This window comes from Hevea brasiliensis, chromosome 14, assembly GCF_030052815.1.
Source record: "Hevea brasiliensis isolate MT/VB/25A 57/8 chromosome 14, ASM3005281v1, whole genome shotgun sequence".
In the NCBI taxonomy this organism is placed as follows: Eukaryota; Viridiplantae; Streptophyta; class Magnoliopsida; order Malpighiales; family Euphorbiaceae; genus Hevea; species Hevea brasiliensis.
In genome coordinates, this window is record NC_079506.1 from 59,600,506 (window position 1) to 59,614,045 (window position 13,540).

The 13,540-nt window shown below is 36.4% G+C and overlaps 1 protein-coding gene across 3 annotated transcripts in view; it reads right to left on the reverse strand.

Moving 5' to 3' along the window:
- Positions 1 to 760: 760 nt before the first annotated feature.
- The window catches only part of LOC110658357 (uncharacterized), a 37,272-nt gene continuing 24,492 nt past the window's right edge, over positions 761 to 13,540 (reverse strand). For all 3 annotated transcript variants that reach the window (XM_058135467.1, XM_058135466.1, XM_058135468.1), the window contains 4 exons: positions 9,494 to 9,624; positions 8,511 to 8,734; positions 1,199 to 1,452; positions 761 to 1,062 (listed from right to left, as the gene is read on the reverse strand). In XM_058135467.1, the coding sequence (XP_057991450.1) occupies positions 949 to 1,062; positions 1,199 to 1,452; positions 8,511 to 8,734; positions 9,494 to 9,624 (723 nt within the window). In that variant the 3' untranslated portion in view covers positions 761 to 948. The remainder of the gene's footprint in view (positions 1,063 to 1,198; positions 1,453 to 8,510; positions 8,735 to 9,493; positions 9,625 to 13,540) is intronic.

Genomic DNA, 13,540 nt, shown 5'->3' on the forward strand with positions numbered 1-13,540 from the left:
ACGTCTTTTTTTTTTTTTTTTGATATAAACATTTTGTAGCTAAAATTGTGTTGCCTTAGAAAACGACGTCTTTTTTTTTTTTCTTTTTTTTTACTTTTGTATAAAACTGAACATATTGTCCTGTTAAAATAGGTTTCACATAACTAGACCAACTACTAGTCAAACAACCTAGTCCAGATTGTCACCAATTTAATTCACTACAAAATGCTAGAAAAAAAAAAATTCAAAGCTCCAAGTCAACAGCACTTTCTTCCCCAAAAATAAAAATTATTACTTTCATTGATTTGAAATGAATGATTAGGAAGATAATGCATCTCGCATCGGTTTAGCAAGGGAGGTCTTAGACCTTGTACGTATAAGTTGGCAACTCTTCCCTTAAAAGCCAACTTTTAAAGTGAAGTTGAGCAAATTCATAGACCTTTTCTAGTCGGTAGGCCATAATCTTAATTCTCTGTACAAAGATATACAATTCAAAAGAGTTTGTAATGATGCGTCTCACATTGATATATATATGGGTTTGTAACCCTCCCCTCAAAAGCTGACTTTAACCTATAGTTAAACAGGTTCATATTAGTAAAGAGGCAGTAAATAGAAGCCCCTTTTTATGTTAAAATTGGTATGCCATGATATAGCTTTCCAAAGACAATCCCAGAACCTGCAATCGTTTTTATTTCTCTATACATAGCAATAGAAATTGTGGAATCTTATATCTGGCTTAAATAATGATGTTGCTTGGCATGGATATACAGAAAACAGCACGAACAGCACAATTGCAAATCCACTTGAAGCTTCACAATCATGTCAAACAAGGGCGTGTTACTAGTTGCTTCCCATTGCAACTTAAAGTTCCATCTTTCAATAATATAACATCCCATACCAACATATAATTCCTACTGTTTTTACGCAAAGCATTAACAAGTCAAAGGTATAAATAGTCGGATTATACAATCAACCCTTCAAAGAGTACTTTTTTCCAGTGAATGGCTGGAACTTTGGTTCTTCTTTCTTTTCACTTTGTTCTTCTTTCTTTTCACTTTGTTCTTTCACCTCTTTTCCAGCTTCCTGCATGATCAAAGAACCAATTTGGTTAGAAGTTCTACGGTCAAAACCTATTTCATATTGGCTGGATGAATTTTATTCAAAATGAAGGTCTGTAGGAAAAAATAAAAAAATAAAAAAATAAAAATAAAAATCTTACCTTCCGTGTTTCCTTAGAAGCACGGCTGACATTTGAACCAAACACAAGTTTTCCTTGAGACTGTCGTCGTGTATTTTCTGAACTAGATCCCACAGAATGTTGTCCCCTACCATTGGCAACAGTTGGTTGCTTGTCTTTGGATCCCTGTAAAGACTCTGGCCCAGGTTGGTGCTTCAAAGGCTTCCCATCCAAGCGTCTCCCTACTCCAGTAAAAGGACTAAATTTTGGTTCAGTCTCAGCAGGATCCTCTTCAACTGCAAGAATCAAAGAGAGTTTGGATCATAAAATAAAAAGGAATAAATGGATGAGAACTTCCAACTTGCAATCAAAATCTCGAACCATTCCAACATTCAATAACTCAATGCTGCAATGTAATATCTCTATATTCCCTATCAGCAAAGTTATAAAGGCATGCTCAGCCCCAAGGCGGGCGACATCTTCAAGGCGCATGCCTTATTGCCCAGGTGTGCGCCTTAGGACCATGGTTTTAAATAATGGAATTTGAAACGGTTTCAGAATCAGAAAGATTGTATTGGAAATGGACTTAATCAGCCCAGAACAGACCGAATCAGTTGCCAATACTGTGAATTTTTTTAAATCATTAGCAAACTCACTAAAATCAATGGTAAAACAAGATTTGAAACTGAAAGAAAAAAAGTATCAAGTCAAACAGCTAAAGGAACATTTTATTTCTATAAATAAGTTAGAAAATACCTAATAATTATGAAAAATCTATAAAAACTTAAATTTATTCAAACTGAACAAGAACCATAATTTTTACAATATTTTGAAATAAATACCCATTAACATCCATCATTAACTTCAGAAATTACAAATAAAAACTGAAAATTGGGACATCAACTATTAGGTAAATAAATTAATCAAAACGCATATATATTATGTAGTTATAAATATTTATAGTTACATAAATGCATAAAAGTATAAAAAATACCTTTCTGCTGCTGCATAAAAAACTAAGAGAGGAGGATGGGGAAAAAAATTGTTTATAAAGAAAAAAAAGGAAGAAGATTAAATAAAGGGAAATGTTGGTGGCGGTTCAGCTTGTTCAAAACTCGCAGCTGCTCTAACTCAAAGTGATAAAAATGAGCACGCAAGTTGTGAAAGCTTCATCTTTTTTTGCCCTAACCTGTTGCTACCTATCAAAAGAAGATCGCTATCTTTTCAAGATGTCAGTCCTTCCCATGGCAAAACAACACCAAACAATAGCCATGCAAGGCCTGTTTTCCTGATTCTCCATGTTTTTAGCAATTTGTTAAGGTGCAACTCACCCTGGAACAGATGATATATCCATTTGATATGTGACTCACCTTGTATGAATTGCCCAATATCGTATAGGTCCCTTAAATTTCTGTTAAACATGGGGCAATACGTAATGTAACAGGCAATCTTTAAAACAATGCTTAGGACAGACCCAAGGCATGTAAACAGCACGCTTTAAACAATTTTATCCTTTCATCTTTTTATTTTCTTTTTTTTTTCAATTCTTTTTATGTTGTAAAATTTGCTGTTGATTCTGCCACATATATTAGCTTATTATCCTCTCATCCACACCAAATAAAAACAAAAAGGGGAAAAAAAGGACTCAAAGAGGGCCAATTTCACATTTTGTCCAAGTGTAGAATCAAGAATCATTGCTAAAAGAAGAGAGAGAGAGAAGGGGACTACAGTGAAAGATGGCTCCTGATAGGAGCTGCATCCTGCACCCAGGCACCTCTTGTGCATTTATAATTATGTATGATTTGTGGACAGAAGAATACTTAATTCAACTAGACTGTAGAAAGAGATGATTCTCATATATTTCAATTAATCTGTACATGGGTATTTATATACAATTGATTCCTATAATTGTGTTATACTAATTAGGAAGAAATCCTAAATAAGAAATCCTAAATAGGAATACAGAATACAGAATATACACAGAAATAATATAATGATTGACTTTCCATAACACTCCCCCTCAAGTTGGAGCATAGATGTTAATCATGCCCAACTTGTTACAAATGTAGTCAATCCTAGCTCCATTCAGAGCTTTTGTGAAAATATCTACTAACTGCTCTCCAGTTTTGATATGTCCTGTTGAGATGATCTGTTGTTGAATCTTTTCACGAACAAAGTGACAATCAATCTCAATATGTTTGGTCCGCTCATGAAATACCGGATTAGAAGCAATATGGAGAGCAGCTTGATTATCACACCACAATTTCGCAGGCAGGGGGGTCTTAAAACCTGTCTCATCTAGTAATTGAAATATCCACATTACCTCACATACTGATTGTGCCATGGCTCTGTATTCGGATTCAGCACTAGATCGAGAAACTACACTCTGCTTCTTGCTTTTCCAAGACACCAAATTTCCTCCAACAAAACGCAATATCCAGAGTTGACCTCCTATCATCCTTAGATCCAGCCATCGGCATCGAAAAACATTCAACATTTAAATGCCCATGATTACCATATAACAAACCTCTTCCCGAGCTCCTTTCAAATAGCACAAGATTTGTCCCAAGGCTTCCCAATGAGCAACAGTTGGGGAAGACATAAACCGACTTACCACACTAACGGCATAAGCAATGTCGTGACGAGTGACAAGAAGGTAGTTCAATTTTCCTACCAATCTCTGTATCTCTCGGATCTTCAAACAACTCACTATCCCCTCGCTAATGCTTGTAAATTTGGAGTCATTGGTGCACTACAAGGCTTAGCACCTAATTTTCTGTCTCTCATTAATAGATCAAGGACATATTTTCTTTGAGACAAGAAAATACCCTTCTTACTTCTCATAACTTCAATACCCAAAAATACTTTAATAATCCCAAGTCTTTGGTCCAAACTGGTTTGGAGGAAGGTTTTAAGAGATGAAATACCTGCAGAGTCACTCCCAGTGATGATAATGTCATCCACATAGACTACCAGGAGAATTAGACCAGCCTCAGATTGCTTATAAAATACTGAGTGAGATCACTTACTCTTTTGCATACCAAATTCCTGTACTGCTTCACTGAATCTCCCAAACCAGGCCCTAGGACTTTGTTTCAAGCCATAAAGAGACTTCCGAAGCCTACAAACTTTACCCAACTCCCCCTGAGCAACAAACCCAGGTGGTTGCTCCATATACACCTCCTCCTGAAGATCACCATGAAGGAAGGCATTCTTGATATCCAATTGGTGCAGGGGCCAATCATATGTAGCTGCTAAAGAGATAAACAAGCGAACAGAAGTAAGTTTAGCTACAGGAGAAAAAGTGTCAGAGTAATCAACCCCATATGTCTGAGCATATCCTTTTGCTACAAGGCGTGCTTTTAATCTAGCCACAGAACCATCAGGATTTAACTCATCAGTAAATACCCATTTGCAACCAATAGCTTTCTTACCAGTGGGCAAAGGCAACAGTTCCCATGTACCATTAGCATCTAAAGCCTCCATTTCCTCTTTCATAGCAGCACACCAGCCAGGATGAGACAGTGCCTCACCAACAGTATTAGGGATGGGAATAGAGTCTAAAGAAGTAACAAAACACCGAGAACAAGAAGACAATTGATTATAAGAAACAAAAGAAGAGATAGGGTAAGTACATGAACGTTTACCTTTACGAAGAGCAATGGGTAAGTCTAGATCAGAATCATGATCGATGAGGTGCAGGATCTCCCAACGAAGTAGCCGGTGGAGGATCCGAGTCGTGATCTCCAATCTCTGGAATAAACATAAACAACGGAGGCCGAGTAGGTCTAGAGACGGAAGAAATAGGTGTGAGAGAGGACTAGACATTGGTACGACAGTATATATTAAGATATCATCTTCCTCCCCCTGACTCTCATACACAGATGATTGAGAAAAAAATGGAGTGGACTCAAAAAATGTGACATCTGCAGAAACAAGATAATGATTAAGAGTAGGAGAGAAACAACGGTACCCTTTTTGGATCCGGGAGTACCCAAGGAAGACACATTTGAGAGATTTTGGATCCAATTTAGTAACCTGCGGACGAACATCACGTACAAAACAAGTACAACAAAAAATACGGGGTTCAACGGGAAACAAAGATTTTGTAGGGAACAAAGCACTATAAGGAATATCCCCATTAAGAATAGAAGAAGGCATACGATTGATCAAAAAACATGCCGTAGAAACTGCATCCGCCCAAAAGTGTTTAGGAACTTTCATCTGAAAAAGAAGAGCACGAGTTACCTCAAGAAGATGCCGATTTTTTCTTTCGGCCACGCCATTTTGGGATGGGGTATCCACACAGAAGACGATGAAGAATGCCATTTTGTGTCATATAAGACTGAAATTGTGCTGAAAAATATTCTTTAGCATTGTCACTTCTTAATATGCGCACAGAAATATTAAATTGAGTTTTGATTTCATTACAAAAGGCACAAAAGATAGAAAACTCAGAACGATTCTTCATTAAATATAACCAGGTAACACGAGAGTAATCATCAACAAAAGTAACAAAATAACGAAATCCAGTTTTAGAAGTAACAGAACAAGGACCCCAAACATCAGAATGAACTAACTCAAAAGGGGATGAAGCCCGTTTATTGACTCTAGACACGAAGGCAAACGATGATGTTTTGCAACCGACGACTCACATTCTAGTACTGATAAAGACTGAAATTGAGGACACAACTTCTTCATGGTAGACAAAGAGGGATGACCCAATCTACAATGAGCTTCAAGAGGTGTTAAGGTACTGGAGCAAAGAAGCGATTGCGGTACATGATTTTCCAGAATGTAGAGACCACTTGACTCGCGTCCTTTACCAATAATCTGTCACGTAAGATCCTCAAACAAACACCGATCAGAAAAAGAAATAGAACAATTTAAGGTACGAGTAAGTTTACTAATGAAAGTAGATTAAAAGATAAATTTGGTAGACACAAAGCAGATGACAAAGAAATTGACGAAGTCTGATTCACAGCCTGCAACCCATGACACAAGAAGTAGAACCATCACTAAAGTAACAAGAGAGGAAGTGGGATTAGACGAAAAGTAGATAGAAGACTAGAATTACTCATGTGATCTGTTGCACCAAAATCAATAACCCATTTGGATGAGGAAGACACAAGGCATGTAGTGGATTTACTCGACTCAATGATCGCGATGATAGGGGAACCGTAGGCTTTAGAGATGCACGACATCGAAAATCGTGCAAAATCCTCTGCGGATACCAAAACAGCTTTTCTCGGAGGAAGATATCAGAGAATCATCTCACGCCATATTTGCCATCCGTGATCGCTGATTTTTCCTCTGAAGTTGCGACAATTATATTTTGTATGGCTGTGCTCATGACAATAATAACAAATGACTCCTCTTGAGTCCCGATTAGAACTAGCCTCTCCATTACGCTGATTACATTTGCTGTAATTCCTCCTCTACTTCCTCTTCTATTACCCCGTTGTCCATTTGGATTACGGCTAATAAGAGCACTACCGGGCAGTTGTGAAGATTGGGTACTCTGCACGAAGGACCCGTGTGAATGTTTCATGCAAAGAGGAAATCTCGAACTAGAAAGAATCGAGATTTAGCGCCTCATACTCAAGGAAGGCCTGCAAGAAAACTCATAACACCTGTTGCTCCGTTGGGCTCTTGAACTTTCACATCGTAACTAAAAGGCAACAATACATTAAGTTCCTCATATACCCGCTTAAAATCCATAAAATAAGCCGTGATAGACTTATTCTTTCTCAAAGACGGTAGAATGCCTTACAAACATCATAAATACGGGAGATATTCCTTTACTGAATACGTAAAATCTAAGTAATCCATCAATTCCTTAACAAATTCACGGTGATTAATTAAACTAATTACCTCATCGTGAATCGAGTTCAAGCCGCAAAAACAACCGAGCATCCTCCCTTAGCCAAGTTTGTTGTGTATCATCGAGGTGGATCTTTAGTAAGGTGATCATCCTTATCAATGCTACGCAAATAGACCCTAACAGCCTTACTCCACTCCAGATAATTCGAACCATTAAGTTTGCGTTCCGTGATCTTAGTCATCATCGGAATCACATCAGAAATAACATTCTTATTGTCTGCCATTTGTTGAGACAAAGAAAACTAACCGAAACGCTAATCCAAAGTGCCGACAAAGAACAAAATAATCCAAAATCACAAATCAAGCAAATACCAAATAGGATCCGAGCCAAACTTGAAGTCCTTTAATAGTGTAATCGATCAAGCAACAAAGACACAGTGGTGGAATGAGGGGATTGAGGCGACGGCAATGTTGATCGGAGGCTAAACGTGGCCGGCGCCAAGGTCTCTCCTGAGCTGGGTAGTGAGAACAAATAATTACCCTAGATAGATGACCTGCTCTGATACCATGTAGAAAGAGATGATTCTCATATATTTCAATTAATCTGTACATGGGTATTTATATACAATTGATTCCTATAATTGTGTTATACTAATTAGGAAGAAATCCTAAATAAGAAATCCTAAATAGGAATACAGAATACAGAATATACACAGAAATAATATAATGATTGACTTTCCATAACATAGACGTTATTTGTTTCAAAGCAAGAAAATGTCAATGATCATTGGATAAATTTTGACAATTGTCCCTGAACTTATCTAGTTGTAACATTACAGTCCCTCAACTTAAAAATGTAACACAGAACCCCATCGACTTTCAAATTTTGCACAGCAAAATCCCTCTAACCCCCAATTATCAATTTTTCAGTTAGACACTGACCTGGACAGCTCCAGCATGGAGCTTAGTCAGTATTTCTCTTTTCTCTCTCCAACCATGTGTAAATTGAATCATTCTTCTCTCTATAAACAGAATAATTTGAAAGTCGGAGGAATGATTCAATAAGTTTATTCACATCAGTTTCTAACTGAAAAATCAATAATTGAAAGTCAGAGGGATTTTACTGTGCAAAATTTGAAAGTTTAGGGGGTTTTATGTTATATTTTAAAGTTAAAGGACTGTAGTGTTACAACTATATAAGTTCAAGGACAGTTGTTGAAATTTATCCAATGATCATTCTATCCTATCCTATCACATCAACAGTTATCCATTCCAGCCACCAACTCAGCAGGTGAGGAGAATTACACTGATGGACAGTGATACAAAGCATACTGCACCTAAGCAGAAGCATGAAGAGTTCACATTCATTGCATTTTGGAAGTGTGAGTTTTCACACTAAAAAATAAAATAATAAAAAATTTAAAGGTTGCATGGCATTACAGGAAATTTACATTGCACAATATGGAAAAATATAGAAACAGGCAAGAAACCAGGATAAAAAAACAGAAGGCAATGTTCAGAGAAACAGCACCTTGAGAAGTTGCCTTGCTTTGAGTAATAGGCAGAGCAGGTTTTTCAGGTTCCTTGTAATCCAGTGGAGGTGCAAAGTCCACCTCGCAGTCTGTCTCAATGATACTTATTGCATTTGAAGGCCTCGTTTCAATAATATCAATGTAATACTTTTTGTTGTTATATGCCACCATAATACTGTCTCCAGTTGTTAAGCAAGAATAATTCCTTAATGTTGTTTCTAGGCTGCATGGAAAATTTAGTCAAACCCTAAAGCAGAGATTTGCCTTGGAGACAGAATAAACAAAATACAATAAAAGATAGTTGTTTTATCAAATAAAATATTAGAAAATAACAGAAAAATTAGTTGCATGGGGTTTAGATGTTGAGTTCTCAAAAAAATAAAATAAAAAAAAATTGAATGAAGGCGGCAAAATTTTAATGCATCTTCCTACACAAGTTTGGCATGATAACCAATGTAATTTCTAAGGAAAACAGGAAAAGAATTCCTGAGTCCATCCATACTTCCAAAAACAATTGAAGAAAAGATAATTGACAAAATACATTAAGCCAACTGCCTGAAAAAACAATGACAGCACCACCACTTTCCAAGACATGAAATACGGAGTGTCAAAAAAATAATCAGGTACCTACGAGAACTCTGTTGAGTATCACACATCAAAAAGTGAAGCACACATTTCAATATGAACTGACAAGCAAACAAGTACTAAAAAAAAAAAAGAGTGATGAGAGATTTTACAATATTGACACTAATAATAGGATATTTTCCAATTGAATATAACATCACTCCCATATCAACTGCCTCGGATAAATTCATAGAACTTCCAAAGAGAAATCTAGTGGGTAGGTTGGTTAGTTCACTCGTCAGGAAGATTTAAATCAAAATTTCTAACAGTCAACACGACTCAGCAGTACCACTACAAGCCCAAAAAGTATGCATGTTTCTCTCAATAGTAATAACTTTTGATAAGAATATTAACTCACATAGCTTTTGGATTGGATATGTCCAGAAAATCCTTTGTGTGAGGTTGTAATTTAACATATGTTCCCTTTGGAAGAGTTGCATTTTTCACTCGCACTATATCTCCCTCTTGCAAGAGGAGGTTCTCCATCATCTGAAAAAGATTAAAACACCAGAGCAGGAATTAGGGACTTGATGTTGTTATTCACCAAACAGTAAAATCCAACTATGCAGCCACATACAAAAATATTTTTCCAGCTGGTGACATTCACGCTCCTCAGTTTATACTAGCACTCCATATTGACCTTGTTTAATGTAAACATACTGACTTTTTTAATGTAAATAACAAAATAAACCTTTCTTTCGATTATAAGCTTTATTAAATTACTTCTGATTTAGATTCCAATTTAATTTTTAATAATTTAAAATGACATAACTAACAGCTTATTAACATAATACATTGTTTAAAATCATGGTTGCAGTCGCGGGTAACTGAAACAGACCTATAATGACCGTAATGTAACGATAACAGCATATCAATATGACAAATTTTTTTTTGAAAAAATTTGCAGAGTTGATGAAATGTATTGATGTTTAAAGACATAATAAAAATTAAATACACAACTAAATAAAAAGTATAAATAAATCAAACAAAGACATTAAATCCATCATTCTTAGACGTCATTAGCATTAATCAATTTAAAACTAAAATAACTATGATCTTGAATGGGCATATGTAGTGTAGCTCATTCTAGTAGGATCCTGAATAGGTTGGGAGAATATGGATGTAGAAATGTAGATAAACTGCTCTCCTTCACTTCAAATAAACCTTCACTATTTGATAATCTTAGCTCAAGAAATGAAGATTTGTGAATATGGAAAACTTGAGATGGGAAATTTGAGAGAAACAAATCTAGAAACAAAACAAACTTTCTACCGCTTTACACCAAAAATAAAAAGAATCCCTATATGCCCACGTAGGTAATAGTTGTAGTTGAGATTATCTCGTAGAAAACCAAGGTCAAATCGAAGTCCTATCAAAGCCCAGACCATAAAAAACTTGTCTCGTTGTTGTTTCGGTGCAGTAACACTATCAAAAAATGGCATAAGAGAATTGAACTCATCCTTCAGTGTTTCTATTTGCCCTAAATAACTCGCCATATCTTGTTAATTCTATTGGAGATGGACAATATCTGAGACTACTTTATATACACGTTGTATGTCATTAGTGTATAAAGTCTTATCCTTGGTCCAACCCTTACAACATGTTTTACAGGACTGAAATAAGGTGAGTAATTTAGGGTCCAAAAAATGCCACAAAAGGCTACATAACTGTGCATCAATTTTGTTCCAACTAGTTCTATCATTTGTATCAATTTCACTAGCATTTTTAATCAGATGATCATCATAACCTTGTCCCATAAACCACAACTCTATTGAGACTGACCATGACGTATAATTATTACTACCTTGCAATTTAACAGTAGTAATTGTTGGAGAATTAGAAAAAGAAGAGAAAATTGGCTTAGAGTCACCTGCATTGAAGGAGCTGCTCTTTTCAATCATGCTGAGACTGCTACTACTTAAAATTACACTTGAAAAGAATTGTTTGAATGAAACCTTCTAAACAGGTCCGAAATAAAGTGAAGTAAAGCTTTTGGCTTTGGAGTTGAGGGACCAAGGAGACCCGGAGCTGTTTTGTAGTTGAGAAGTGTTACATATCAGATACGAAGACTAAGGCAGAATAAGGGTTAGTTGTATGAGTTGTAAGTGGAGGGAGAATAGTTGTCAAGTAGCTAGTTGTATGAGCTGTAATTGGCGGGAGAATGGTTGTCAAATAGCTGTCAAGTAGTTATAAACTTTATTGTAGTTCATTGTAAATGCATTCTGATGCTTTTTCAAGAAATAACAATTCTCTCTCTCTTCTGATTCTATTTCTCTCTCCCTACTCCTTCTTCCTCCTTCCTAAATTCTTCTCTGTTAGGGTTTCAATCCTAACATTTGGCATCAAAGCTTTGCCAAGGGGAAATTGAGTGGGTAATTCACTGTCGTAGATCGCAACAATGACTAGATCTGACATGGTTAAGTTGGCAGAATTGGAGGAGAAGATGAGAAGTTTCTCAGATCAGATGAAGAAAATGCAGGAGCAAATTAATCAGTCAACTAGGGATAATGATTCATTGCGAGGGGATATGAGAGCCTTTATGAGCAAATTGAGCAAGGATAATGGAATAGGAGATGTTGTTGGGGAAGTTGGTGCTAGATCTGGTATTAGTGAAGCCGATAATAGGGGACTGTTACCCACTCCTCGTATTAATCAGCAGTTGAAAGATCAAGGAAGTTATGAAAATAGCTATAACAATGAAGGTATGAATCCTTTCTTGCCTAAAATTGAATTAGTTACCTTTGGGGGAAAGGAACCTAGGGTTTGGCTACGAAAATGTGTGAAATATTTTGAGGTTTACAAAGTGCCTATGGATCAGAGAATTGGAATTGCTAGTTTGTTTTTTGTCAATAGGGCAGATGCTTGGTTTCAAAACTGGAATAGAGGGGAAAACCATTCTTGGGAGGAGTTTGAGAAGGAAATTTGTCATAAATTTGGGGAATAAGGGCTGGAAGATATTGTTGAAGAATTTATGAAGCTTAGGCAAGAAAATTCCTTAGAAGAATATCAAGATATCTTTAAGGATTTAAGGATAAAGATGGAAAGGGTTATGCCAGATTTAGGAGAGGCTTATTTTCTTTCTGCCTTTATTGGAGGGCTTAAGGATGAAATTAGATTAATGGTGAGAATGATGAAGCCAGCTATTTTAGCTGATAATTAGATTAATTGCTCGGCTGCAAGAACAGTTATGGGATACAAAAAAGAATAGAACCTTCAATTCCAACCCTAGATATGTAACTTCCAATTTCACTCCATATAATTCCTACTCCAAACCTACTCAATTGTTCCCTTACCCCCCTAAACCACCAAATCCAGATTTGACCAGTAACGCCCTAAATTCCGCTACTAGTACCAGTAAACCAACTTCTATTGGAAGTACTTCTTTCGTTAACCAAAATTCCAATACTAATCTTACCAAATATACTATTCATAACAACTCAAATTCCATATTCCAATCCAAACCAAGTTATAAATGTGGAGACAAATACTTTCCAGGCCATCAATGTAAAACTAAGACATTAGCAGCTTTGCAAGTTGGAGAGCAGGAAGATGGGAATGGAGAGGAGGTTTGGCATGAGGTGGCAGAGGAAATGAAAGATGTGGGTGATCAAGGAGAACCTATGCTTTCTGTCCATGCAGTAGAAGGGAGTGAAGAGGCAAAAACTATTAGAATTTTGGGGATCCATAAAAATAGAGAAATGGTGATTTTAATTGATAGTCGCAGCAATAGTAGTTTTATTGACAAGAAAGTGGCTGAAGAACTTAAGTTATTGTTAGACATACCTGCTACAACAATAGCAGTAGCTGATGGGAGAAAATTGAAGTGCAATCATCAGTGTCAGCAGTTTATGTGGAAAATTTAGTCTTATAAGTTTCAATTTGACTTTAGAATATTAGCATTGGGGAGTTTTGATATGATTTTGGGAGTGGATTGGCTTAGGAGCTTTAATCCAGTGCTTTTTGATTTTAGAGCCTATAGGATTTCCTTTATGAAAGAAAGAAAGGAAGTGGTTTTACAAGGACTGAAATTGCAAAGGGGGGAAGGGAAGGCTGCTGTGTTATGTCATTCTAATGACTTATTTGGAAGAAACGGAGTGGATTTTCAATCTCCCTTACTGTGTATAGTGGAGTCTCAAGTTGGATCATCTTCAGCACCTCAAAAGGGGCCATTTGGTGAAGCTGCAGTAGCAGATATGGGACTGCAATCTATGTTAAAGAAATATTAGGAGGTTTTTTTAAAGAACCTCAGCAACTGCCACCATTGAAAAGTCACAACCATGCTATCCCTTTGCAACCTAATACACAACCAATTAATATTAGGCCATATAGGTATCCTTATTATCAAAAGGCTGAAATTTAGACGCTGGTTTGAGAGATGTTAGCTTCATCAATAATCCAACCAAGT